This window comes from Anguilla rostrata, chromosome 8, assembly GCF_018555375.3.
Source record: "Anguilla rostrata isolate EN2019 chromosome 8, ASM1855537v3, whole genome shotgun sequence".
Taxonomy (NCBI): Eukaryota; Metazoa; Chordata; class Actinopteri; order Anguilliformes; family Anguillidae; genus Anguilla; species Anguilla rostrata.
This window is the reverse complement of record NC_057940.1, coordinates 27,719,660-27,746,826: the sequence shown is the minus strand read 5'-3', so window position 1 is coordinate 27,746,826 and position 27,167 is coordinate 27,719,660. Positions and strand designations below refer to the sequence as shown.

General features: G+C 49.1%; 1 protein-coding gene across 2 annotated transcripts in view; it reads left to right on the top strand.

Annotated features, from left to right (window-relative positions):
• The window catches only part of pdlim2 (PDZ and LIM domain 2 (mystique)), a 43,805-nt gene that overhangs the window by 5,495 nt on the left and 11,143 nt on the right, over positions 1–27,167 (top strand). For both annotated transcript variants that reach the window (XM_064347506.1, XM_064347504.1), the window contains exons 2-6: positions 5,014–5,151; positions 7,070–7,221; positions 12,371–12,440; positions 13,742–13,884; positions 15,201–15,270. In XM_064347506.1, the coding sequence (XP_064203576.1) occupies positions 5,059–5,151; positions 7,070–7,221; positions 12,371–12,440; positions 13,742–13,884; positions 15,201–15,270 (528 nt within the window). In that variant the 5' untranslated portion in view covers positions 5,014–5,058. The remainder of the gene's footprint in view (positions 1–5,013; positions 5,152–7,069; positions 7,222–12,370; positions 12,441–13,741; positions 13,885–15,200; positions 15,271–27,167) is intronic.

The following is a 27,167-nucleotide window of genomic DNA, read 5'->3' as shown; positions in this document are numbered from 1 at the left end:
ATTATCTTTGCCTGCTGCCGGCTCGGGGGAAGTTCTCTGACATTTCCCCCCGCCCGCGGTTAACTGCCTGTAAGTGGCTTCTGATCTAGCCACCAAATAACAGCCTCCTCATGTTCTATTTCTGCCTCAGGAGCCTCAGTATCGGGGCATGTAAGTGTCTACAGGTGGTGCGTGGTTCCATCTCGTCTTGGGCACATTACTTTAATCCGCCTGTCTCCAGCAATCATCGTTGGCCCTGCGTCACATGATTAGAGGACCCGTAACCGTACACCTCACGAGCAGCTCTGCCCTGCCGAGTCGTGCAGGCTCTGGGTTTCGCTGTGGGGAACGCAAGCCGACAGCACCAGGAAGTGGCAAGTGCCTGCAGGTGTTTTTCCAGGTTACACATCGTCCGTTTCTGCTCACTCCACTGACGCGTCTCGGACAGACTGTCACTGACGGCGCCTGCGCTATTGATTTTTGGCTTCCCCCTCAATGAAATGGCTAAAGTCCGAATCTCATATACTTGCTACTATTTTTTACAACCCAAGTCTGATTTGTAATACAATTTCTTTAGATCAGTTAAACCGTAACCATCCCATTTATTTATTCATTTTTTCCCCTTCAACATACCCTGTCCCTATTTTTTTGTAAAGCCATTGTTGTGTGGATTTATGGGAAACTGCTTGTATCAGATGAACACTGGACGTTAGTCAGTCAGAGCATCAGGGTATAGTCACATCAGTGCTAACAATGGCAGCGAAAGAATGACGCCCGTATTGTTTTTTTGGTGACCCCCTCCGCCCAGTGCTGCTTCGATACTGGGAGGAGAAAGGTCCGGCCCTGCCTCAGCACATTGCTGTGCTCACACCTCACCTGACTGTCACGCATACCTTCAGAACTGGATCGACCGCTCTGGCGCTTGCATACCTCTCTGTTGTGTGCCGAGTGTTTCAGTCGCTGCCTGGCAACATCGGCACAACCTTCAGCCGCGTAGAAACCACACTTGAAGAACAACTGTCAACACCTGACAGGTTTACCTGTTCCATTAAGCCTGAATCTGTCGTGTAATTCATATAATTTGCAGTGAGTCAGCCTGAAACACTGTAAAGCAGTGCAAATATAAAACTTGATGTAGGCCTGTGTAATAAAATGTACATTTCAATTGTTGTCAGTAATGGATTTTTTTTAGCTATTGTGCAGACAAAACATTTCGATGGAATAATAAGAAATCCCCTCATTTAGAATATTTTTTGAAGTTGAGAAGAAGCTCTCATGTTATTGTCTGACACTTTGGCTTTTTAAAATACTTTTGGAAATGTAGTTTATGTGAACACCTGAACATCACACCAATATGTACTGTTGAACATCTAGTTCTAAAACCATGGTCATTAATATGGAGTTGAACTCCCCACTGTTGCTGTAACAGCCTCCACTCTTCTGGGAAGGCTTTCCAGTTGATTTTGCAACATGGCTGCGGGGATTCACTTCCATTCAGCCCACAAGCATTCGTGAGGTTGGGCACTGATGTTGGGCTTAAGGCCTAGCTTGCAGTCGACATTCCAGTTCATTCCAAAGGTGTTTGATGGGGTGGAGGTCAGGGCGCTGTGCTGGCCAGTCAAGTTCTTCCACACCAAACTCAACAAACAGTTTCTTTATGGACCTTGCTTTGTGCACAGGGGCATCATCATGCTGAAACAGAAAAGGGCCTTCCCCCAACTGTTGCCACAAAGTTGAAAGCGCACAATTCTCTAGAATGTCGTTGAATGCTGTAGCATTAAGATTTCCCTTTACTGGAACTAAGGGGTCTAGCCCAAACCATGAAAAATAGCCCCAGACCGTTATTCCATCTCCACCAATCTTTACACTTGGCACTCTTTGGGCCTATAAAATTGGCACTATGCATACTGCCAAACTTAGATTAGTCCGTCAGACTGCCAGATAGTGAAACGTGATTCATCACTTTAGAGAATGCATTTCCACTGTTCCAGAGTCCAATGGCGGTGTGCTTTACAGCACTCCAGCTGATGCTTAGCATTGCGCATGGTGATCTTAGGCTTGTTGTATGGCTGATTGGCCATGGAAATCCATTTCATGAAGCTTGTGACAAACAGTTCTTGCGCTGACATTGTTTCCAGAGGTGGTTTGGAACTTTGTAGTGAGTGTTACAAGCGAGGACAGATGATTTTTATGCATTACACACTATAGCACTTGGCAGTCTATTTCTGTGAGCCTGTGTGGCCTACCACGTTATGGCTGAGCTGTTGTTGCTCCTATATGTTTCCACCTCAAAATAACAGCTGTTATTTTACAGTTGACTGGGGCAGCTCTAGCAGGGCAGAACTTTGACAAACTGACTTGTTGGAAAGGTGGTATCCTATGACAGTGCCACGTTGAAAGTCACTGAGGTCTTCAGTATGACCCATTCTACTGCCTGTGTTTGTCAGTGGACATTGCATGACTGTATGCTTGATTTTATGCACCCGTCATCAATTGATGTGGCTGAAATTGCTGAAACCATTAATTAGAAGGGGTGTCCACTTACTTCTGGAAATGTAGTGTATCAGAAATACACAGGAACTCTAACATTGAACCTTTTAATATATAAGTCTTCCTTTAAATATTTAACACTCAAGGCAGCATAAATACAATGAGATTTCATGAGGTAGGCTTTTTAACAAAGGTATTCAGACATTTATTATTCAGTATATATTTTGCCTTAAAGAAATGACAGGGACCATTTATTGCTTGAACATGACTTTGAATGTGAACTGATCTGAGATCCTTCTTGGTAAGTCCTGGGGTTAAATGGCGAAGATGCTCCTTTGGCGATTGTTGTGCTGTACTAATTGGAGTATTCAGGGCCCGGGACACTGGGGCAGTTGTTCCCTGCGGTTAAGCGAGGCACATCAGCGCAGCGCTCGACCGTTTCACATGGCCTCAGCAATTAAGAGCTCCTAATGATGCCAAGCCTCATAATCTCACTAATTGCCCAAATCTGCTAATGACCGGGTATGTTTTGCGTCCCTCCTCTCAAGCACTCGAGGAATGCGCGAACAGATGCCTCAGTTCCCGCCATGGCCAGAGGCCTGCCATGTTCCTGATTGGCGGTGGGATCATGGTCTAATCTTGATGGACTTTGGTTGGATTAAGTTTTTATGTGTTTTATTACGTTATTGGACTGAGAAGAAGCTGGCTTTTTATATCTTGGTCTGGGGCAAAAAAAGAAACAAGGGGGTGGGCCTACTTTAGGGTTTCAGACCTGGCCTTCTCTCTGCAGCACCCAGCATGAGATACAGTGAGTTCACTAAGCTAATGACCAGTGACCCTTGCTAAGGGAATTAATTGCCCTCTTGGCTATGAGGGGGCCATGTAATCTTCTATAATGGGTACTTGAGTGCTCACTCACAATTCTGCACTGAGTTCATTAAGTATCAAATGAACCACCCAGAGTCCATAAACCCAGTCATTTGTTGTCATTGTTGACCCGTGTTTTATTTCCTGACTTATGATAGAGAGTCTCTTCTCATTCCTGGGAGCTACAGTGACATACTGCAGCTGTGTTGCGGTTTTGCTAAGATGGCCAGATCATATGTTTGGGATCCAAGACTCACAGATCTGAACCAGGGCTCCATTGCCATAACAGAGTTTATTTTGACTATTTTAAGTTCTTTGTTGCTCTGTCTCCTACAGAAAAACCATAAGTATGAAAATATAGTGATATGAAATGGTCGAAAAATATTATGCTCGTCAGCATATACTAATGTGATGATGAATCCATTTTTTTTTTGTCGAGCAACAATGCAAGCATTACTGATAAGATGAGGCGTATAGTCATGTGATGTACCAAGGTTCAGACATTGAACTGCTACCATCAATACTGCCTGCATTCCTGACCAGTTTAAGTGAGTACCACCCAATAAGATCATGAAGGCGTAATAAAACAGTGGCTATGTTCAGATGTTTCCTACGAGCAAGATCTTGGCAGTGGATCAGTTATGGTAGGTCTGCCTCTGGACCAGTGCGGAGCTGTCACGTGATGACGTGTACGAGCACGCACCGCCGAAGAGGATTTCGGCAACAGTTGAACTTTACAACCTTACAACCTCGCTCCTTCAGCACCTGGAGTTGTGCAACTCTCCCGGTTTCCAAGACATTCTCTTATCAACTGGAGAAAAAACATCGGATCTCCAGTAATTTAGCTGAGCTTGAAGTAAAGGTGCCTGCGAAGGCCTTATCTTTTTTGTTGTTCATTTGTCTTCCAGTATTGTGAAATCCGCAAAGACGTTGGGCGGCTTCTCCTTTCACCTGTGTTCTCGTTAATGCATGAATAAGCTCATTAAACTGAACTGGGGGACTGCTGTGAGCTCACCAGGGACCCAGAGCAGTGTGAGGGAGCTCTGTGCCCTGTGGTGGGGCCTGTGTGTGTCTGCTCCCATCCCCCTCCACAGTGCAGAGTGCATCACAACAGAGCTGGAACACCAGTGTGTGAGCACTAACACATGGGCTGAGGAGGGAAGCTACGCTTGGCACTACTGTGGTCTGTGCATTCACAGATCTTGGTAGTGGGAAACGTATGGCGTCATGGGTCTTGTCTCATCTTAGAGTGAGATGTTACTGCAGCAGAAGAGCAGAAAAGTTGGTTGGACTCTGGAATCTTTCCTCACAATAACAGCTGAGAATGTCATGTTCTCTATTGTGTCAGTTGAGTTTAGTTTAATCTCTGCTTTGTCTGAAGGACATTTGGAACTCATGAAAGCTTTGTGTTCACAAGCAGCAATTCAGCAATACCAGTCCTGCCTCTGGGTTTCAAATTCCTTCCATTCCATTTTGATGTGGCTATTTACAAAATGGCTGGCTGTGACCGAGAGTTTAGAGCATCAGTCATGCAGCTGAAGACAAAGGCAAGAGGCAGGGCAGGTGATAGTAATTGCCTTACTCACCTGAGTTCAACTCCGTCACACACACGCACACACACACACACACCCACCCACCCACTCACTCACTCACTCTCTCTATTTCTGTCTCCCACAGGTACACAGGCCTCATAAAGCAGTGTGCACTGGCTGTGGTCACACCATGTCATTTACAGTGAACCTGAGCGGCCCGTCTCCCTGGGGCTTCAGAATATCCGGAGGGAGGGACTTCAAGAAGGCAATTACAGTTTCCAAGGTAATGGCTCTTTTTCAACCCTTAGCACTGTTGGCTAGCCCGGAGCACAAGCCCGGAGAAGTGTAGCGCTTTAATGAATGGGCAGAACCATAATGTAATATTAATGGCGGCATAACGTGTAATTTAACAGGCGTAAGAAACGGCGTCGGCATCCAACTGTATCCTCAGACACTGCGTCTGTTTGTGTCTCCCAGCCACTACCTGTTTCCTTGGCTACGGCTCTGGGTCCTGTGGGAGCAAGCTCGCTCCTTCAGGAGGAAATCGCTGATTACGTTCGCGGGGGACGGAGGTTCCGAGCGCGGGGGGCCATTGTTTTCTTTCGATGTGTGTTTTTCCGAGCCGCGGCGGCGACGGCGGAGAAACAGGAAGATGGAGCCCTGAGTCAGTGCGTGCGGGAGCCCGTCCGTAAACAAGCTCAGGAATCCGAGGGCAGGCCGCCCCTTGCGCCAGAGGTTGGGCCGGGTCTGTCCGGATGCCAGCGCGCACACGCCCCGGCCTTTCCCCGCTCGCCGCGGCGGCGCTCGACTGCCTCGGGAGTCGAGAATTACAGTTCTGAACAAACCGATCCGGCTGTCAGCTCTGAGTCATGCACGCCTTTGCGAATGTCTTAAAGTCATTATGCCGCAGAGAATAGTGTCCTGCCCTGCCCCCGACCCTGCCTTGCTTAAAAAAGCACAGCTGACCCTTGGCGTGTCAACAGCCAGAGGTCCTGACAAGCGCACGCAGAGGGCCGCAGGAATCCCGCGACATTCCCTCCCTGAGAGAGAGAGCCCTCATAACTGAGCGCGGTGGTGAAAGCAGATGTTGAACTGTGGTGCCCCACGCCAAGCCGGCCCTCCCGGCTTTGCTGCCTGGGCGTGCGGTTGTACCATCGGGTTTGCACAGTCTGAAGTGGGCGCAGCTTGGCACCGAAAAGCCGGTGCCCTCTTTCCGAGTCTGCCTGAAAGGGCAGCAGCCCCCGTTTTTGCGTACCAGAGCCCCTGGCAAAAAAAAAAAAAAAAAACAGCCTTTAGTTTTTGTGAAGTGAGACATGCCCTGATTGAAAAAGGCACACACCATTGTGGGTTGCCACAGCAACGCTTAATTGCCACTCGAATAGACCCACAAACATGGCACCTCTGCCCTCTTGCTTGTGGTGAAAGATGGGGGGGGGGGGGAGCCCCCTATCCTGGTATACTTGTTGGCTGTGCCATTTCGGGCAGGCGGGTTTGGGGCACACCACCGTGTGAGCTCATTGGTCTGGTCTTTGTCCCTCTCCGGGCTCTTTGGTTGCACGCTTTGCCTGGCCCTTTCCTTAGTTTAATTGTGCCACAGCTTATTGGCTCTAAGTCTGCTAAGTCTCATAAAGAAGACCAGACCGTGGACACTGTGTGCTTTTTTGTCTTGTGCGCTTGTGTGCGAATGTGTGTTTGTTTAGAGGTCTGCTGCAGCCAGGCTTGAACAGGCTGGTCGTTGTGGGCCGCTGCCCTTGTTATGTGGTTAGCCTGAGGAGGAGGCTCCCTGTTCAATGAGGGCCCTTCAGTGTCCGTTCCAGACAGCCGCTAACTGCAGTAGGTCACTGTGGACATGGCATTGATCTCCAGGGGCCAGGCTGTTTGCTGGCGTGCGGTCAGCTGGTCTTCGTCCCGCCCCTGTGCTGAAGCTGTTATTTGGATGTGGAATCGAATGAATCGGTTGAATTGAATGGCTAAAGGCAGGATAATGCCGGAGCTGCCAGTCCCTTGCCTGGACAACCAGGGCTGGCAGCAGGGTCCCGTGTTTGCGTGTCGTCACGTTGGCTTCCCATTCTCCAGCAGCCCCTCAGGATCACCGTCCACTTCTCTAACAGATTTTTTGTTTCCCGTGTATGCTTGCGCGTGCGTGTGTGTGTGTGTGTGTGTGCATGTGCATGCATGTGTCCGTGTGTGTGTACCCCTAGGTGAATGGGGGCAGTAAAGCCGCGCAGGCCAGCCTGCAGCCCGGTGATGTCATCGTGGAGATCAATGGGGAGAACACGGCGGACATGCTGAACGTGGAGGCGCAGAACAAGATCAAGAACTCCAAGACACAGCTACAGCTGCTGGTGGACAGGTGAGAAAGGGATGGCCAGAAAGAGCCAGAGCAGGGCAGTATGGGAACAGTAGTCTCAGAGGTCTGAATAGTGTGAATATGAGGTAATATAACCCTTGGCAGAGAGTTAGGAGGAATGTATTAAATGGTTGGGTTTTAAATACCAGCCTCTCCTGGCAACCCCTCTGACCCTTCTCCGGTTCCCACTGGTGCGGCCTGTACCCCCTGCCCGCTCGCCGCGGGCACCGCCACTGCGCCAGTCTGCTGGCACTCTCCCGCTCTTTATTTACAAGCCTGTGTCTCCGGCAGAGATAATGAGCGCAGTGGCATCTGGCGCCCTTCCAGAGGACCCTCCGCTCCCCCGCTGCGCCAGCTCCGAAAACAGTTACTGCTTCCTTCAGACTTCCCGCTCATCTTCCTCTTACATTTACTTGTGCTTCCAAATAGGTCCCGGCAAATTGAATTTTGTCTCTGGCTTTTGAGAGCTCTTTTTTGATCAGCATTATTGAACTGTGCCATATTTACTTTTCCTGGCAGTTCTTCTCACTTGGTTCCTTTCGAAGATTTTATGGGAATGGGTTGGCACACCGGTAGCCTCAGTGAACGGTGGCTGTTTGTTTTAGAAAAGATCCTTTGGTGTCATAACATCACATATCACAGTTATGCCACCATATACTTGTAAATTCCCCTGCTCAGTGACTCACTGCTATCACAAAAATACATACTGTGCGCTCCTTCTGTGTGTCAGATCCGCGTGTACACACACGCACACACACACACAGTGCAGCAGGTCCGTATGAGTGGATTTTTCCTCACTGACCTCACGTCTTCCACCCAGCCAGAAACAACACTGTCTCTCCCCCTCCCGGACAATATGGCACTCTGTGGTGCTGCTGGGCAGCTTTGTGCAATTATAGAGTTTGCACCGCTGTGTGTGTGTGCGCGCATGTATGTGTGTCTGTGTTGGAGTCTAGGGATGGTGTGCTTACTTATGTCTGCTTTAGGCAGATTCAAACTGAAGATTATATGTTATAATGTATCGCTCCCATACATTCCAGTTTGCATGCTTGTCCTCGGCTTCTTATGAATACTATCTAGACTAAGTGATAAAATGGATTCTCATTACTGAAAGGTGACAGGGCGAATTGCAGATTGCTCATTGGCACCCAGTGTTTCCAACCACAGTCTCCCCAGTCCGGCCATGCTTAGGGTAACCTGAGCCTGCTCACGCGCGGAAAAGAAAGCTTCAGACCAGCCGATGCCGACCCACAGGACGATAAATAATTTTAATGGGTGCTTTGTTGCTCAAGTGGTCCAAGGTTCAAATTACGAAGATTGATTCCCACTGCAGTCTCTTAACGCACATCAGTTAGCAGCTGGTCAAAGCGCATCGGACGTGTGTCATTGGCCATATGTCATCATCCCCCCCCCCCCCCAAACTATTCTCACTGAGAAAACAAGCTGTGACTTCTACACGGTCTAGCAGGCTGAGAAGAGTAGCGCCCTTGTCTAAGACTTCCGGCAACGTTTCCCTCCTGATTGGTGCCCTGCACATTTGCCCTGGTTCAGAGCCCAGAGTAAATGATACCCCACTGATCCATCTGATAGCAGATCCTTCTGTTCTGTATGTGTGGGAATCCACACACGCATAGAAAAGGATGGAATAGTGTGCCAGATCTTCTGGTTTATTCAGAGACTCTGGTGTTCTGATGGATTAGCCTCTCAATTAGCTGCAAGTGAAGCGCCATGATCGGTGGATTAGCCCCCGACCCTTGGCTGTAACGCCTTCTGTCATTACGGGAAGGTGCAATACTAGCATGCTCCGTCTTGGACGCATGCAGCTCATTTTAAGTCCTGAGCTGCTGCACTTAATGCACCGAAGGGTGGGATAACCGGTTTAGTTCAGCTGCCACAGGCAGACTGCAGGTACCTGATCGACCAGAGGAGTCTCTATTGAGAAATAAGGGGGGGGGGGGCGCTCCATGATCAAAACTATTGTAATATCTGCAGTACTCGGTGGGACTCGTCTGGATTCCTGCAGCGATATGTCTTTGCCCTGCTCAGCTGCAGTTTACAGCCTGCGGGCTGCAGCCGCTGAAATCCCTCGGGCTCACTCTTCATTAATACTCTGTTGACTGTACACTCAGGTGCGGGGTAGGCCGTCTGGCTGAGACAGGGCTACGTCTCATACGAGAAGGAGCTTCTTGACAGCGACACAGCCGTGCTAATTAAAAGAGGTGTTCGCCAATTTCCCCCCCAGCTGCCCTGGAGGTGTCAGACAAGTCTCCACAGTTGGGCAGCCTCTGGGCTGAGACTGACGGTGGCGCCCCTCCCTGGAATATTCGGGTGTGGGAAGGGCTGTGCCTGAGAACAGAGTCAAACCAGTCCTGATCTTCGCCATCGGGGCTGAACACCGAGGCCTGTTTTAAAGGGAAGATGAGGACCATAAATCCAGTGCCATGCAATTGTGTTGTTGCCAGTGTGGCAGGATAGGCATCTAACTGGTTCAGTTGCTGGCATTTATTCTTCAATAGGAAGTTATGCAGAGCATACAGGAAGACAATAGTTTCCATGTTTACGTGCTGCAGATTGGGCATTGTGTAATTTGCATGCTCCAGAGGACACTTAGAACACCAGAGAGACCCGCATTGTCCCAACAGCCTGTGGGGCATCCATTGTCTATTGTGCCCCCCCCCCCCAACGATGATGTCACAGTGGTTACAGCTCTGCTGTCCCTATCTGATTTCTTCAAGATGATGTCACTGAACAACTTCAGCCTTCGACGGGACAGTAAAAAAATGCAATACGTTTCCTGCATAACTGTCACTAAAATAACAATCTGTTGTATTCTCCCTTGTGATTTTTGAGTGAAAAATTGGCACGCCCTCTGCACACTGCGCGCATACCCTCCACACTTTTGAAGTTATAAGCTGTTGATACTGTTATTAGAGGAAGGGGAATGGTGGTAGGTGGAAATTAATAAACAGAAATGGACAAATACATAATATGCTAAACTTCATGTTCTGTAATTGAATCATTTCCACAATAAGTATTCAAAATAAAGGAAAGACCAAAATCCGATGGTGCGCCCTAGGGCGATGCATTAGTAGTGGTAGTCTCCCCCAAGGTTAGGGAGGGGTTAGGGAAGGGATCCACTTCTTATCACTTTCTAGCAACCCCCAATGGTCAGTCAGGTGCTTGCGGTCTTCTTGCTAAAGCTGCACATGAACTGTCTTCCTCCCACTCATGTTTGGTGCGCTTGGCTTGTGAGTTGTGGCATGAAAGGAAGCAGCTGGCAACGTCACGGAATGTTAATTCATCTTTAACAATGGAAGGAAGTTCAGATTTCATTCAGTTGCGATTTGAATCCAAACCCATTTACAAAGATTGTAAAACTTGATTATTGCCAGCTCAGAACCAAATATGGGCATGTGGCATTTTGCTTGGCCAATGGCATGAAGGAATGGCATTCTGTTGTTTTAACTCCATTTGGCAGAGAAGTATGTGCTGAAAGGAGTTCAGATTATTGATTTTAGCTGGCCTAAGTCAAAATCATCCCTGAAATCTCAAAAATATGTGATAGGCCGGTCACACATGTTGACTACAGGCTAGTTTGAAACAAACTTTGACAGCTGTGCCTTAAATCTTGTACCCGACAGCTCTTAAAATACCTTGTGCGGTGAGAAGATAGGAGCTGTTCTGCGTTGCCTTATTTATGTCTGCTTTCCGTGTGCGATTCAGACTAAGGTGAACAGATCACTTTCACCTCCCCGAGTTTTACGACGGCCCATCACTGTTCCCCCACCGGCAAGCCATCAGTCTGCTGCCTTAAAGAAGGTCAGAGGGTATCTGCCCTACGCAAAGCCACGGTCTTAACCTTGAACAGCTTTTTAATTGTCTGGCACTCACGAAAACGTGTTCGCTTGTTTCGAGTGCCTTGTTCTCAAACAAGCTTGTGGCTGAAAAGTTCCGAAAACAAAACAAAACAGTGTTCGCATTCCAGCCGAATGACAGGGATACGGAAAACAAGCTCTCTGGCTTTTTCTATTTACATCAAAGACAAACAAGAAACTAGTTTTGGGATCAGTTTGACAGGCTTGAATGTAAAGTATTTGAGTATATTAATAGCAGGATTGTTATCGAGCTCAGAGAAAGCTGTGGAGAATTTTTGTCTAGAGCTGGTTAAAACCAGATGTGACTTCATCCTTGACGATGATCAGCTCCACACTCTTTATCTCCTGCTAGCCTGAATACACAGTTGGCACGATAGTTCTAATCTCCGGCCTTTTCACATGTGCCATAAGTTATGAGCTCCGCCAAGGATTCTTTTAAATGGCTCCAGTTGGCTTATTCCAGCTGTTTGTCTGGTCGGCTTCACCCCGATGGAGGAGCACTATTCGGCAAGACCTGGTAAAAAATGTTTTTCTGCACAATTTAGCCCCGGCTGCTGGGCTCATTACCATCCCTGGCAGTAAGTGTCTGCCCCCCCAACACCCCTTCCCCCCCCACCCCCAGCCCAGGGAAGAAGCGGCCCTGTGTTTGCAGCTCGGGCTTGTCCCGCGGGAGCATGGGGGTCGTTCCGCACTTTCGATAGCATGTTTCGCGCCCCGCACATTTTCCCATGATCACCCCAGCGGCCATTTCAAGTTTTCCCTGACGAGTGTTTGTTTTTCATTTTTTTCCTTGTACTCTTTTGATCACGACGCAGGAAAATAAAAGTACTGGAAGGACTTCTCGGGGCTCATTTGTTGGGAGTTGGGGTGGGGTGGGGGGGGGGGTTTGGCGGACGTCAGTGTCTGAACGGATGTGCCTCTTCCAGGTTTCCAGCCGCAGTATATTGTTTGAGAAGTGCTCTCGTTTGGGATGTGCCCTTTCACTGTTCCAGTGCGGCTGCGTGTCAGCTGACAAGCTAAAGTGAACCAGGTGCAGAAATGTTTTTGAGCTGCACCTGCACACCTTCTGTATTTCAAACAAGATCTGTATGGAATACTGTGCAAGCTGCTTCAGACAGCTGGTGCTAGTGATATGGCAAAGTAAAAAAAATACCTGAGTCTACCTGCTATTTCTACACGTCATTTTGAGGTTGTCAGCAGTTTTTTTTTACCTAGAAATAAGTTGGTCATTTTTTTTTATTGATTCCAGTGGGCATGACCTCGTCTCTCTTCCACAGGCCTGAGCCTTCAAGTCCTGGACAGACCAATGGGATCAGCACTCCTGAGCAGCTGGGCGGGCGCTTCCAGGTCAGTCCTGCCAGGATGTCAGTATCACTTCCTGTGATCATATAGCCCCGCACAGTTATAGGCTATGTCAATAGCTATGTGGAAGCAATACGAACTGTTATATGATAGGAATTTCCCTCAGGCTTTATAAACAGTGGAACAGCACTTAGACCGTTGCTCAAATACATAGGGCTTATGTACTTAAAAGCTTGAAGACTGGACATATAAAGGGATTCTGTTCTTTAGTTATGCGGTAAAACCATGACAGAGATTGTCCATTTGTGCAGTACATTGAGTGAGATGAAACACATCATTGGGTGGGTGGCACTACTTGAATATCTAGCCTGTGGGAGCAAATCAATAACGCTGACCAGGCAGGTACAGAATGGCACAATTGTTCAGAGTTGTAGTCAGCCTCTGACCAGTCCCTGCATTCGTTTCCCTTTTCGCTAGATGATCCGTGTCCTTTAGGACTGTTTTGATCCTCCGGGCATCGCCTGCGAGCTATCCCACAGACCTCAGGTCTGCTTCTCGTTTACTCTGAAGCCGAGGCCTCTGGTTATTGAAGATTTACTGAAGGTCAAGATGGGCAGACACAAAGACATTGTTGCGTGATTCCTCTTTGCTTCCGTTATGCTGACAGCAGCTCAGTGGCAGTGACAAAGGGGGAAGGAACTGAAGTGTAAATCAGACCGGGTTCCTGCATTTTATTGGTCAACTGGAATACATTTGGCTCCCAATGGTAGTTTGAGAGATGGCAATTTGTTGGATGTCAACATAACGTTGAACAGTGAAAAGTCGTCAGCGTACGAAGGGATATCGGATATCAGAGTTTCAGAAGCTGCATACTTTGCGTTTGAACGTTGCGTTTGAACCTTCTCTAAATTGTTCCCCCTCAAATCACCGGAGGGCTGTTTTTAATCAGTCAAGTACGTCTTGCTATGAGTCATCTTCAGAAAACCATTCTTTTTTGCCTCTATTTTTGCAGTGACCTTACTTCAACACAGTCTGCAAATCTAAGCATTTTAACGTATTTTCTGTCTTAATAAATCATCTGTAGAGCACAGCATGGTTACGTTTAAGAGTTGATCAGTTTGCAGCTGGATTCCAGAGGGAGACATCATTCTCTAAGGGAAGATTTATGAAATTAGATTATACTGTTTTTCTAAGCTTTATTTTATATCCCAAAGGGCCCTGGTAAAGTAAAGCATCTGCCAATACACTTTGGATTTAGTATAACCGCCTACATTTGTTTTCCCTCTGCGATTGATCCTGTTTTTCATATCGAGTGCATTTCGGATGTTTCTCATTCCACCCTCTAGGAGGCGATGCAGGTGAGCCGAGATGAAAACCAGAACTACAGGGAGTACACGCTGTCCAGCCCAGCCTCTCTGTCACCTGGCCCCTATTCCCCCGAGCCTCCGTCCAGCCCTGACGGGAAGGCAGAGTGGCACACGGCCAAGAGGTAACTTGCACAGAGTCAGGATCAGCAAATTAGCATTTTGATCCTCCTCTCAAGAAGCTTCAGTGTAGCTAAACTTGGGTCCTTAGCCCTTGCGGTGAAAGCACATTCTGTTAGACGTCACAGATGTCACTCAGAATTATACAGTAAATATTGAATTGCTGTGTTAGTGCTTATAGGAAAATCTTACTTCAGACTCAGATATTTGCGGCAGGTTTTCGGTAAATAGTCTTGGACCTGGACAGGGTTGCTACACTGGTTCAGTTGCCTCACTGTGGTAGGCTGAACTATGTGGTTAAATGCCTGGCTAGCTCAAGGCCTGCAGCCACTGCAGCCCTCCAGGGCCAGGGTTGAGTAGCCCTGCAGTAAAAGCAGAGATCTACAGAGATACGTTTGTCAAAAAGGATAAACGCGTCAAGCAATCAGGACTGTTCTCTGACCAGATGAATTTCGGTCACATGACGCTCTAATGGCGACGAGCGAAAAGGACACCTGAACCACAGAGGTCAGGTCCAGAACGAGCGGTAGAGCGTGGGGGGAAAAACGGCTTTGGGCCCGTGCAGCGGTAACAAAGGATGTGCAGCGGATATCACATTCCCCCTTTTTTTAAGTGCACAGCAACAAAGGGCCGGGCAGCAGAACATTCGGAGCGCTGTCTGATGTGTGGAATTCCCCTGGGCCGCCCGGCAGGGTCACAGTTCAGACGCCGCTTTACCGCGGGTGAATTGGCCCGCTCTCTGGGGCTGCTCCTCTGCCAACCCCTCCCCGCTCTCAACTGGGAAAATAAAGATGTAACCTTTTGAAAACACAGACACATTCCAGACGTCAGCGTTGATTCATTCCGTTTTGTTATTTTTCCTGGAGGGTTATGTGGTCCTGAGTGCCGAGATCTTTGCAGCGGGGCAGTAGAATCGGAGGATGCTCGTGTCTTGTGTCTCTCTCTATCGTCTCGTGTATCAAAGCAGAGATGTGATTGGACGAATCAGAGGGCTAAATTTGAATACAGCATCATTGTGTGTTTGAAATTGCCACAAAAAGAAATTGTTATTTATGTTGATGCATGGAATTGGATGGAGCTACAAAGCCTCGATGTTCAGGTTGTTCTTGGACAAGCAAGTCATTGCCTGCAGTGTGGAGACTTTATGACTTGTTAACATGCAGGCTTTGTAATAGCTAATCTCACAGACCAGTGCACACTGTTGTCCAAGATCAGCACATCCTTCCCCATAAATTAGGACCCGATCAGTAACTCATGTGAGCTTGGTGTTCAAGTTGAAATGTTGATTCCACCCTTTGCTTGGCTTCTCTCCTGGTTATAGTGTGCAGGTGCATTTATGGTCCCCAGTGGAGAAGAGCCCCAACTACAGTCTTTCCAGGCCTCTTTCTCAGGTGAGTCTCCCGCAAAACCTGCCCCTCCAGTCCTGGAGGTACTGCGCCTCACATGGTGGAGACGCTGGTCCTTCGTCTGCAGTGGTCTGAGCACCGCTGTGCACCTCTGCTTCACCACACTGCCGTGCCTCATCTCATTAGATGGCGCGCACCATGCATGCTTTCCCGCTGCTCACCTGCACGTTTATAAAGAAAGGCTAACTAAACTAGCCTAAATAAAGCACAGGATTCCAGGAAGGCTGGGTTAGATGGGCAGACTGCCAACCAGTTTCAGACAGGAGCAGGGGAGGTGAATAGCTCTCTGAAAGGTCACTTTGAAAGGGCTTGCTTTTACAAAGACCTGACATTACGTTGGGGTGAATGCTGGAAGCGGTGTGTGCAAGGATTACCGCGAGGGAGGGAATTGTCATTGTTACCGGGGAACAATGAGCTTGACCTTTTTGTGATCTGTTAAGAGAGAGACTCGTTAATACAGCCTCCCTCCGTACTTGGTAGTTGAGTGTGGGTTTTGAGGGTAATTGGCAGGTTTGCGCTCGGGGTCGTGCTTATTTGCTGTTTGTGCAGAAAAATATGGGGACAAAGCCCGTGGAAGGACTTCAGCGAGCTAAAGGAGGGGGGACGCTGTGGGAAAGTTCATCACAAGACATTTCAGCTATGCCTGAATTCTCGAGTCGACAGCAGCAATGCCCCAGAAGACACAACAGGGGAGATGACAGGACAGGAAAAACATACAAGGCCTTAAATGGATGGGGAGGAAAAACTGTGGAATTCCTGGAATTTTATAAGTGCTGTAGAGATTAAATTGAGTGGGAAAACAGAACTGTAAGCCTGCTGCCTGTGATGGGACATCGATCTCCATATTATGTGCTTGTTCATCTGACGGAATGTTGTAGGTTTTTTAAACTACCATGTCACACCTGGGATAATGCAGAATTTGAAATGCCAGACTTCATGTGCACTTCAAGGCTTGTACAATTTACATATTTACAGTATTGTGCCGCCAGTCTGGGCAGTTTTGGCAAGCCAGTGACTGTGTGAGGCTTCAGTGGACACAGATGCTTTTTGTCACATTGTGCTGGACCCGACATCATTTCACGCCATGTCAAAGGAGTCCGCAGCCCATGGACCCCCAGGACCTTAGCTGCCCCCCCTCCCCCCAATCACATGCACAGATGTAGGCACATCAAAAGTAGCTGCAAATCTTGTTATTCTCCTCATGGGCATATGGTTCTCACTGCTTGGCCTAAGCAGCTAACGCTGTCAGCACTTATCCTCAGATGTCACGACGTTCATGTTCACTGTGCATTTCAGTCAAAACAGCCAGCCACTCAAGCTCTCCCATAATTCCTCAGAGGCAATCGCGTGGAAAACACGAGTGTTTTCCACACTGGAATCCCTTTTTAATGAACATTTTGAACATTCCCTTTTTAATGAAGTGTGTGTTTTCTGGTAGGCATTTTTTCTGCTTGTCGATCTATCTTTTCTGCTAGAGAATTGCATGGCTGTGTTTTCTGACTTATTCCAGTTTAGGCAGGTGCTGGTGGGTAGTCTGGGTACCTATTTTTCTTTCTTCCCAATTGAAGTCTAATCTTTCAAAAACACAATAACGCTGATGCATTCCCAGCTGAACAGTCCAAAGAGCCGTAATGGAGCTGCCAGAGTCGCAGGAATTACTGCTTATTTAATGGAAAAGGCCGGGGAGGCAGAGTTCCTAGCCAGGCTGCTGTCTGTAGACATGAGTCAATGTTCCGATCTGGTGTGAAGATTACCTCAAGGTCCCAGAGAATACAAGTTCATCTTCAGGTGTCACAGTGGAATATTCATTTGCGGGTTGCCTTGAAGACACTTCAACAAGACAGGAGATAAACCACGTAGTGCGGCAGCTATTAGGAGCTGTCTGGGTCCTGAAGCTCTTATCAGTAAGGTCTGAGGAATGCTGAGTGATATACGCGTGTGCCAGATCACCCACTCTGAGATCGGCTGGAATGCCTGGGGTGTTTGTGCAGACAGGTGGGCCAGTAATCGGAATTCAATGAGCTGAGAACTTTTTTCTGTAGGGGGAAAGGAAACTTCCATCCCTTTTACCCTTATAAGATCTATTCACTCTTTCTCTCATTTTTCATCTGAGACTGAAATACCTCATGTGCTTGTTCACCTCCCTGTTGGGTGTCCCTGCATTCCTTCCCCCTCTCTCCCCTCCAGTGTCGTCTCCGGCGTTTCTCTCTTTTCTGCGTTCAAGCAAATATTTGGGATACAAAGTGCTACGCCCTACGTGGTTACCCAGGGTGAACCATAGACAGCTGTGATGAAAGGAATGGAGGTGAGCATTAGCAGAAACGGAGTCTGGGTTTTTGTTATGGGGTAGTCATTTCAAGCCCTCCTTCCCCCATCCTTACAACATTGCACAGTACTGTTCATTTACATTTGTCGTGAAGGTGTTCATCTTGTCACTTCAGTGGCCTGTGGGTTTGGGCCAACCCGACTGAAAAGCTGTGTGTTCTCCTACGTTAGCCGGTCCTCTGAAGTGAGGACATGGCTTCTGGATGAGCCCGGCCCAGGGTCTCCCTCAATCGGAGGTCGTCTCATTTGAGTCAGAGACGGGGCTCCGCGCCGCGCCGCGCCCGCTGCTTAATGAGTGGAGCCCTTTCAGCGCTCCCGGCGGGAGAGCGGCTGGGAAGCGGCGGGCCCCGCGCACACACGGCGCGTTGTCCCGGTCCGGCCCGCGGGAACACAGGCGCTCAGTTTGCGCTGAAAAGGCCCCGGCTCTCCTGACTGGGCCCTCTGTGTCCCGTAGGGTGGACGTCCGCTCCGCGGCGTATCGGGTGATCGACGCTTCACAAAAAAGCCGCTAAAAGGGTTTTTCCACCCGGCGTCAGCCCAGAGAGCGTGGAGAGTGGGAACCCGTGACTGGGTCGCCATTTAGACCTCCATTAGTGGGGGGCTGTGGAGTGGGGTGTGGGGGTTTTGAATATCCTGAGAAAGCAGGCTGTACAATAGGGGCTCTGATGGCAAGGGCTCTGGGAAGCTGGTGTTGGCTTTCTCCCCCTCACAAACCCGCTGTTGTGTGAGGGAGGCTGGCAGAGATAGGCTGCTGGGTGGTTTGGTGGGGGGGTGATGGGATGGACACTGGGGAGCCCTCCGCTATTCCCAGGCAGCTCCCGACTTCCCCGCTCCTCCCTCCTTCCTGATGGCCCCCGCCCCGCCGCCAGCACAGGGCCGCCCATTGTCCCGGGTCCAGCCCGGCTCCCAGGGGCCACCATTCTGGTGCTGTCACCGGGGGCCTCGTCCGCTCACACGTTTCTCACATGCACAATGGCTGCAGAGATCAGGTTTCTGCCCGAACACCGAAACGGAGCGGGACAGAGCCTAACCCCGCTGTCAGGCTCTGTGGAGGAGCGCCTTCTGCCGCTGCTTGATGGGTTTGATCATGAGCTTAGCAGAAGAAATGACATGACAGTAACTCCATGCCTTCGTACTCATTAGCCCACAATTCACCTCTCTGAGGATTTTTCTTTTGGCTCCGTTGCCTGTGTTCCTTCAGATTTTGGAATGTAGATGTAAATCACATTCTTCCCGCTTTGCTTTTCTGAAATGCTCGGCGCTGATTAGGTGGTCTCAGCGGATAATAATTCCAGCGCCGTGGTATTTGTCACGCGCTAACGGCTGTTGATGCCCTCTGTCGGCTGATTCCCCACTAGCTCACGGTGAAAGTAAGAGCGGTGCCAGCTAAGAGAGGAGCAAATAGGAAAGGCTTGGGTCTCGGCCCAGATTCCTCTCAGGGAAGTTACCGGACGCCCTGGCTCAGCAGGCCTGTCGCCGGGGCCGCTGGACACCTTCTGGTACGCGCGTCTGGATATAACATCAGGAAGCGACCGCCATGAGATCCCTGCTCAAAAGAAGCCGGCCCACATCATTCTCAAGGAATGCCGTGCTCTTGGGGGCAGGACCCAAAGCTGGGCTGCGGCAGCCAGATTATGAGGTTCCTGAGGGTTGCTTTGGTGAGCTTCCCTCATCCTGTGCAGAGAAAGGACAATTATAAATAACCCGCGTAGGATGTTTCCCTCCAGAGGAGCCCTGCGTAGGCCCCTTCGCTGACCGGAGTACCCAGTCCCTGTAAGGTGGGCTGAGTTTGCACGGTGACCAGCGTTTAGACCTGCACGTGCAGCAGCCAGCCGACCGTCTCCCGCAGGCTGCCCTGCTCGCTAGCTGCTGGGCTCCTGGCTCCATCTGGGAGTGCAGCAAGCCGGAGCCCAAATCTGCGGTCGTTACCGCCGAACGGAAATGGGAGGTTGGCACGCAGAAGAAGAAATATCTGCCGCTGTTTTTGGAGTCCACTCAAAACTCCTGCTAAACGGCGGTATGTTTTTAAACAAGAGAAAGGAATACAAATGCCTTCCTTCTAGAAGTATCTTTAATGCAGTAGCCCCCCCCCCAGTGCCCGTTCTCCAATGCTCCCCTGTTCAAATGGATTGAGGAGTTCCACTCAGGCCTGACGTGCTATTTCAGGGCTGACATGAGCAAAGAGGCTGTTTGGGTTGGCACCGTTGGGGTGCGCTGCCTGATGGGGCCAGGCTAATCCGGTACGGGGGGGGGTGGGGGGGGGCATGTTTTTCTTATCCTCGGAATCACAGCCGGGAGCCAACAGGAGCCAGCCATTTCACGCTGGCTCTACCGAGTGAGGCCGGGCTCTTTGTGGTCCCCCGGCTGGGCAGTGTGCCTCCGCTCATCCCCGAAGATCGGTCCCACGGTTGTTTTTCCTTCCTCTGAACTGGAAAAGCAAACGTGTGCTCTTCAGATTATCCGCCCTCCAAGCCCCCAGGACCGCTGACCAGGCGCTCGTCCTGCACCCCTATTTACGGGGCTTTTTTTGGCCAGGACACGGGGCCCTTTCTGTCACTGGGCGCGGTTTAAGAAAGCGGGCGAGCGGTATGTCAACATTCTGCAAGTTGTTGTCAAGGTAACCATGTGGATATTCTATTTTCTTTTTTTGCCGCGGACTTTTCCTCCCAAGAAAAACTGAAAAATTGGCTGCTTGACTTGAGTTAAAACCGCAGAAAAACCTCATCTTTGTCGGTGTGATTTCAACATGTTCTCAAAACTCCCTGTAGAGTTTAGCTTAAGGTTCCTGCAGCCCTTTTGTTCATCATGAATCACTTGGGGCCCATAAACAAAGGAAGTAGCTACCTGGATGTGGTCATCAACCACAGGCCAATTAAATGGAACTGATGACTGCCAGCATGACGTAATTAGTCCTTGTGTCCAGAAAGAATTGGAGGTCTTGGGCAGATTTGCCACAGTTCTGTGAGTATGTGTTTGGATCAGGGTAAGCCACAGTGTGAAAGAGACCAGGTGGTGCTTTGATGTACCTTACAGTCTCCAACAGCCTCATAAAGTCAACACTAGAAGACAAGGACTAACCTGGTGGAAAACTGGGAAAAATTATCATCTCTGGAAACATATTCTTCCTACAAGAATCTGAAGTCTTCTGGCTCAGCTAGCCATTTCTTTAGAGTTTGTTCAACCAGCCCTTTCAATGTCGTGACTATCCACCACAGATTGCATCTATGAAAGGTCAGGCATCCTGTCACTGAACAAAGTTGTCTACCTTCATTAGTCAATATTATGAAGACTTGCTTTTATTTTAGGTCAGATGTGGCAGTGACTTCATTTCTTGTTTTAACACATTGAATTTATGAGGGTGGATACTGGAGATGATAAATTAAATGTAGCAATTCCACCTATAAAACGACACAGTAATGAAGTCCAGATATTTAATGAGTTTGATAACCTGTGCCAGCTGGAAAAAAAAGGGTAGTTAATTTGAAAGGCAACGTGTTATTCATAGCGCCCCCTTTAAAGATGCATAAAACACCAGGCCAGCCCCTCCTCACAGTCCCCAGCCAAACTGGCATTACTGTAAGTGGCAGTCAGGCTGGGTCGCTTGTGGCCGTGTGAAACCACTGAGAGACCTTTTCTGTTCCTCCAGTCTCAGTCACATGAGACGGCTTTAGTCTGACTGGAGTACTGGGAGGTTGGGCTGTTGAGGTAGGGAGGGAGAGAAAGAGAGAGAGAGGGAGGTGGAGGTGGATGGGAGAATGGTTTCTCAGGACATGAGTCTGAGTGACAGAAATACACCAACATATTGCCAGCTTCTTTCTTATGTCATTTACATTATTTCCAAAATTATCATCAATATTTATGATTTAAGACTGTGGTCTCTGGATGTGATTAATGGAGAAACTTGTTATTCTGTTTAATACACCACAGTCTAATGACTGAATGACAGCAGTATGCTATAGGCACTGGTTTCTAATGTACATGGTTATGGTTATTCATGTTGTCATGAAATCAGTGAGTAGCTTCTTGATTTTTTTATTTGTTTCTGATCGAGTTTTAGATATGCTTCGGTAATATTCACCCTACTGTATCTCATTCTAACAATGCACTTCGTTTATAGAATAAACAGTACAATTAAAATTGTGTGAGGGAGAGGGTGAACTGAGGAGACACACACCCTCCATCACAATTGGAGCTCAGTGTGTCCGTAAGTGTTCCATAGGCCTATTCAGACAGTCTGATGACATTATGCTTGCGGCATCCTGGTGTGTGTTCAGCAATGAAAGCGATGTACTTCGCACATAGTCAGTCAGACAGTCCTGTCATCTCACTGGCAAAACTCTCACTGGTGACGAGAGCGCTGCCTGTGCTCGAGGAACCCGCGTTCTCACCGCTAACCCCTCTGAGCTCCGCTCCTCCTGAGGGATACAGGCTTTCATTTAACATGCAACCCTGTAACTCCGTCTCAATCCTGTCCCAATCCAGACAAACCTCGGCCCTCCCAGGACTGATACGGGCTATTTACTTGGCTGATCTGTGGGTTTTTGCTGCTGCTAGCTCACAGAGATGGTCTCTGCCTCTCCCTGATGTTAATTTCTCTCCTTATCTCTGACATATGGTTTTTATCAGGCATAGTCTGCAACCGAGCAGCTCGGTCTTGGCGTCTATTGGGGGATATGGGGGGAATATGCTTGTTATTATCAGTGGATAAAGGTTGGCACTCTGGTAGAGAGGGAAGCATGGCACAGTAGTGCTGTTCAAGCATGTCTGGATCTTCTCGGGCTACGGTGGCCACAATGCTAATGGGATGCGAGCCCTGCCATGTGAGCCCACGGCCTGCCTGCACCCACCTTCCTAATCCCAACAACAGGGTCCCATTCATTCCCAGCAGCTTGCAGGAGGTCCCCCTAAACCCACCCCTTCAAATTCAATGTCGTGGTCCCGCTTTCTTCCGGAGTTTTCCCTGGAGGTCCCTGCAAAACCGTCGCTCAACACTCAGAAGTCTCAGGATCTGAGGAGTTTACCACACTCTTTACTGTATCCACCAGATTAAAGCCATATGACTGGAGCGTAATTCTTACACATCCAAAGGGACTTAGGTTTTCCCTTTGGTTTAGTCTGACAAGGATTCCTTCTTCAAGAGCATGCTCCTGAAGCTTAGCATTAGTCCCAGTTTTTGAATGCTGCTCAATGCTGTGCCATTTAGTGACTTGAGCCCATCGCCATGGACTGTTGTGCCTTAGCGTGTGGGCTGCACTGTTTGCTGTATACAGCAGGTGTAATTGCAGAGAGTGGGGGAACTGTGTGGGCAGAAGATCTGAAAGATCTGAAGCTCCCCAGACCTCCCTGGATGTCTGAGACTGGATGGGGGGTTCATGCCTTTCATTTATCCCTCCCTGCAGGCATTGGGCTGCGGGGGAGGCCTGTGATGATTACATCAAGGGAAGGGACGTTTTACAACTTTTCATACATTGGCAGTCCCATGCGATCCAGAAATAAAATCAAAACGACAGCGAGTCCGTCTCGGCCAGCCCGTGCCCTGTAATCGCAGGCTTGGTATGGAATTGTTTGGGTAACGCACCCTGGAGGTTTCAGACAGCAAAGCGCCCAAAGCTAAAAACGGCCCCCCTGGGACTGTCGATCTGCAGAAGACATGCCACCCCCGAACCCCCACCCCGGCACGTGCCAATGCCCATGCTCCTGTCTCACGCTGTGCCAGTCTGGTGTTCCAGTGCCCGTTGTCTCGAATGCCTGCCCTACCCCTGCCCGTGCTATCATTTTCCATTTTCTTACAAATCACTGGTTCAGCCAACCCTCACTCCCTGTTCCCCTCCCTGCCGCTTAGAAACCCTCACACAGTGACTCCATAAGCGACTGCTGGATGATGTGTTTGGTCTGTCCCACTGTCCCCTCTGCATGCAAACACAAAGTTTTTCATATTTCTAGACCTGAATTCTGCCCAGGGCCCCAAGCCCAGCTGGGGAGCCGACTCTGGGCTGCTCTGGAGCTGAGCTCTTTGTGGTTTCGTTAAATGGAGGCTCCAACCCTCCCAGCCACAGGGCTCGAAAGCCCAGAATCGAACGCTTCTCTCGCCACCCCCATCCTACCCCACCCCACCCCTTCCCTCTTCTCCTCGCCTGCTTTTTCCCAGCACACATGTCAAAGACTTGTTGATTCATATTTTTTCCACATGCCATGTGGTAATCAGAGTTGTTAGTGTTCCGCTGTTGGGTGGGGCTGTGGAACTCTGCGTGTGTGTGTATGCGTGTGTCTGCACAAGCTTGTGTGCAAAGTTGTCTAGTTAACCCTTATCTCAAAGACGTGTATTTCTGCAGTTGTTTTCAAGTGTATTGAAACTAGCAGTTTAGAGAACTAGCATTGAAGATTGCTCTATGGTCCATCACTTAGCCTGACATTTGTATAGATCTCACCCATGCCATACCAGGGTGGACCTGATTATCTTGGAGTGGGTACGGGCCTAGGCCCAGGATTCTTGGGATTAATTATGGTTTCTTCTCTGTCTTTATGATCTCACTGGTTTTCCACCATCTTATTAATGTTTGGGAACCAATAGGTATCGGGCGTCACTGCTTCAAGGCCACAACGTTGAGCTATCTTGAGGAAGTGGCATGATAGCAGGCACCTCAACATTGGGAGGGGTGGAGAAGGACACACTGATGAGGAAATCAGTTGGCCACACACTGGGATGATTGTGAGTGTAGAAGGAAATAATTGGCGGTCGGTACATTCTATGGGTATGACTTGGCATATTGGGTTTCAGCCAGTTTTTGGCCATAAAGGTGAATATATCAGGAAGTTTTTCAGTTCTCTTGGACTGCCTTTGAGATTCTCTCCGTGTGCACATTGGTAAATAAAATAGTCACTCATTGGACCGGCTGTAACCGTCTCATCTTCGGAGTTCCTGGAGTCTGTTCCTGGGGTGTCACCACTTTAGTTTGTGTTGTCCTTATTGTGTCAAAGCACAGGCCAGAAATTTGAATGAAATGTAGCGTACCAAAACATTGGTTAAGAACCAATAGGACAAACTATTTTGTTTTGGTTATGCTATATAAAGCAGGCTTGACACAACATCTGCCGCACCCAACCGGGCCAAGCCAGGCCCTCGCAGGCAATCTCCTTAAGGTCACATTCGATGCATAATCAGCCTACTCCGCCAGTGTCGTGTAACGACTTGCCGAGCTCGTGGAAGCAGTACAGTTCAGCGCTGCTAGAGACACCAGTGGTGGGAAACTTTGATGATTGTTATTTTGTCAATCACGACCATGCTAATAACCTCTTTGCTCGCTGGTTGTCGGGAACATCACCCCACCCTGTCCTCTGTCTGCCTATTAAAATGCCTCCAACATTATTTATTTGAAATTAATTACCTGTGGTCCACCCCCACCATTATTATTGCACATTTAAGGGTTTCTGGAGAAACTTAAAATTAGAGAAGCCTGGAACAATCCAGTGTTTGGAGGGGGAAAAATCCAAGTCTTTTATGTGGCTGATTAAAAAAAGCTCTGCATGGCCAACAAATCACTCCCCCTGGGTTTAGTTTGTCTGTGACTGCAGCGCTTGAAGTGGCCTTTGGAATACCTCGCCCGCATTCCTGGTGCCCCCCCCCCTTCTGTGGATGCCACTTTGATGCCGTAGGCGCCATTTCGGAAAAAAGCTGATTACAGTGGAGATGGAGCCCAATCAAGGCTTCCTCCTCACACCAGCCGGAGGAACCGGGAGTAATTGCACATTGATTTACCCCCCCGTCCCCGTCCCCCCGTCCCCCGTTCCCCCCGACTCCGTCCTCCCTTGCATTCCTGCGATCGACCCGCCTCTCCAACACAAACAGCCCCCGCTCCTCCGACGGGACCTTTTTCCGGCGACGGGGCCTCGCTGCACCCCGCTCCCGGGTCCTGGCGCACGGGCGTCCCCAAGGAGACGCCGCGGCCAGCTCTATAAAAGGCCGTCAGCCCAGAAAAGAAAACAGGCCGGTCGCCGCGCGCCTCTCCATCCTCCGCCAACTGTCAGAGCCGGACCCTCGACCGGCAGACCAAACGAAACATTAATCACGCGTTGTTTCGTTTGCGCGTTTATTACTTTAGCCCCCCTTTTGTTTTTCTCCGTCCTCTGCTGTCCACACCAGATTCCAAGATCACTCAACAATCAGAGGCCTCAGAAATGGCAGCTTAACTGCTTGGTTTGGACGCAGGACTCTCTGGATGAGTCTGAATTCAGCTGTGCAAGACTGCATGGGTGTGGCAGGCAGAGCAGTAAGATGAACCATCGTATGAATGTAGTGACAGAAGAGTCCAAGGACACATTGAATGGGATTATTACTGGGTGCAGTTATGGGTTGTTAGGGGGCCCCACTGGTATATATGATGAGTGGTGTATTTTGGCGTATTCACTGGTAAGGCGGTAATGGGCTGAACTCATAACTCATAATGGCTGATGCAGAGCAGTTTGAAATGTGGTCCTTTAGTTGATGAAATGATACCCTGTTGAAGAATGCGTATATGCGGTGGCAGTGCACTTTCCCGTGACAAAGACAAACATTTGGCTGGAGCTCTGCTATGCCGAGGCCCTGGGGGAAAAAAGGAAAGGCAAAGAAAGGCGTTTGCAATTTGGAGCAGAAACGTTGGGATCGGGTGCCGGAGACGTAGAGTTCTTGGCCACTGTTAGTGTGAATGCCTGAGCCCTAAGCCGCACGCTGGCACCCAGACACAGAGGGCAACTCTGCCCACCCTGACACAGAGGGCAACTCTGCCCACCCAGACACAGAGGGCAACTCTGCCCGTCGGGGTTGCGTGTGCACAGGGAGGGTGCCAGGGCCAGCCTGAGGCTCCTGAACCGCCCCCCCCCCCCCGATTTCCCACTGCCTTCTCTTCCTAACCCTGATTAAACAAGCACTGTTCCTAATGGATGACCGGAAATGTTTTCATGCCTTTTCGATTCTTTGTTTAATTTTCCGTGATAAGAAGCCCTGTTAAGGAGAGGGTTTGTGTATTTACTTTTTTTGTGCGAGTGCTGCATCTGGCTGGCGGTCAGTGTGCTATGTTAAATTGTGCGCTTGCCCTGAGTTTAACATTCGCTTTTGAATTTCCTGTTCAGCTGTCCAGCTTCCCTGCTGGTCTGCCAAGGCATCTCTATTATTCATATTATTTACAGTGGGGATGTTTTTGTAATTTAATGTGTCTGACCCAAATAAAGTTTTGCTGTTAAGAATGTTTAATGTGCAACTGAGCACATTAGTGAAGCACAGGCTCACGTAACCACAGAGAGGAAGTTGCATGTGTGTGAGTGTGTGGGTGCATGTGTGTGTGCGTGTGTGTGTGTGTGTGTGTCTGTGGCTGAAACAGAAGCAAGAGAGAGAAGAAAAGAGGGAAGAGAGCAGCTCTGTTCTTGAGCAGGTCTGTGTATAAATGTGTTGAAGTAAACCCTTGTCTTGGGATTCCTGACAGTAAAAGTGTCTGAGCTGATTCATGGTGCTGCCGGGGTGGGCCAGGTGCACAGTGGGGCCTGGGTGCATGTTCCACAGGGGTCACACGTACACCTGAGAC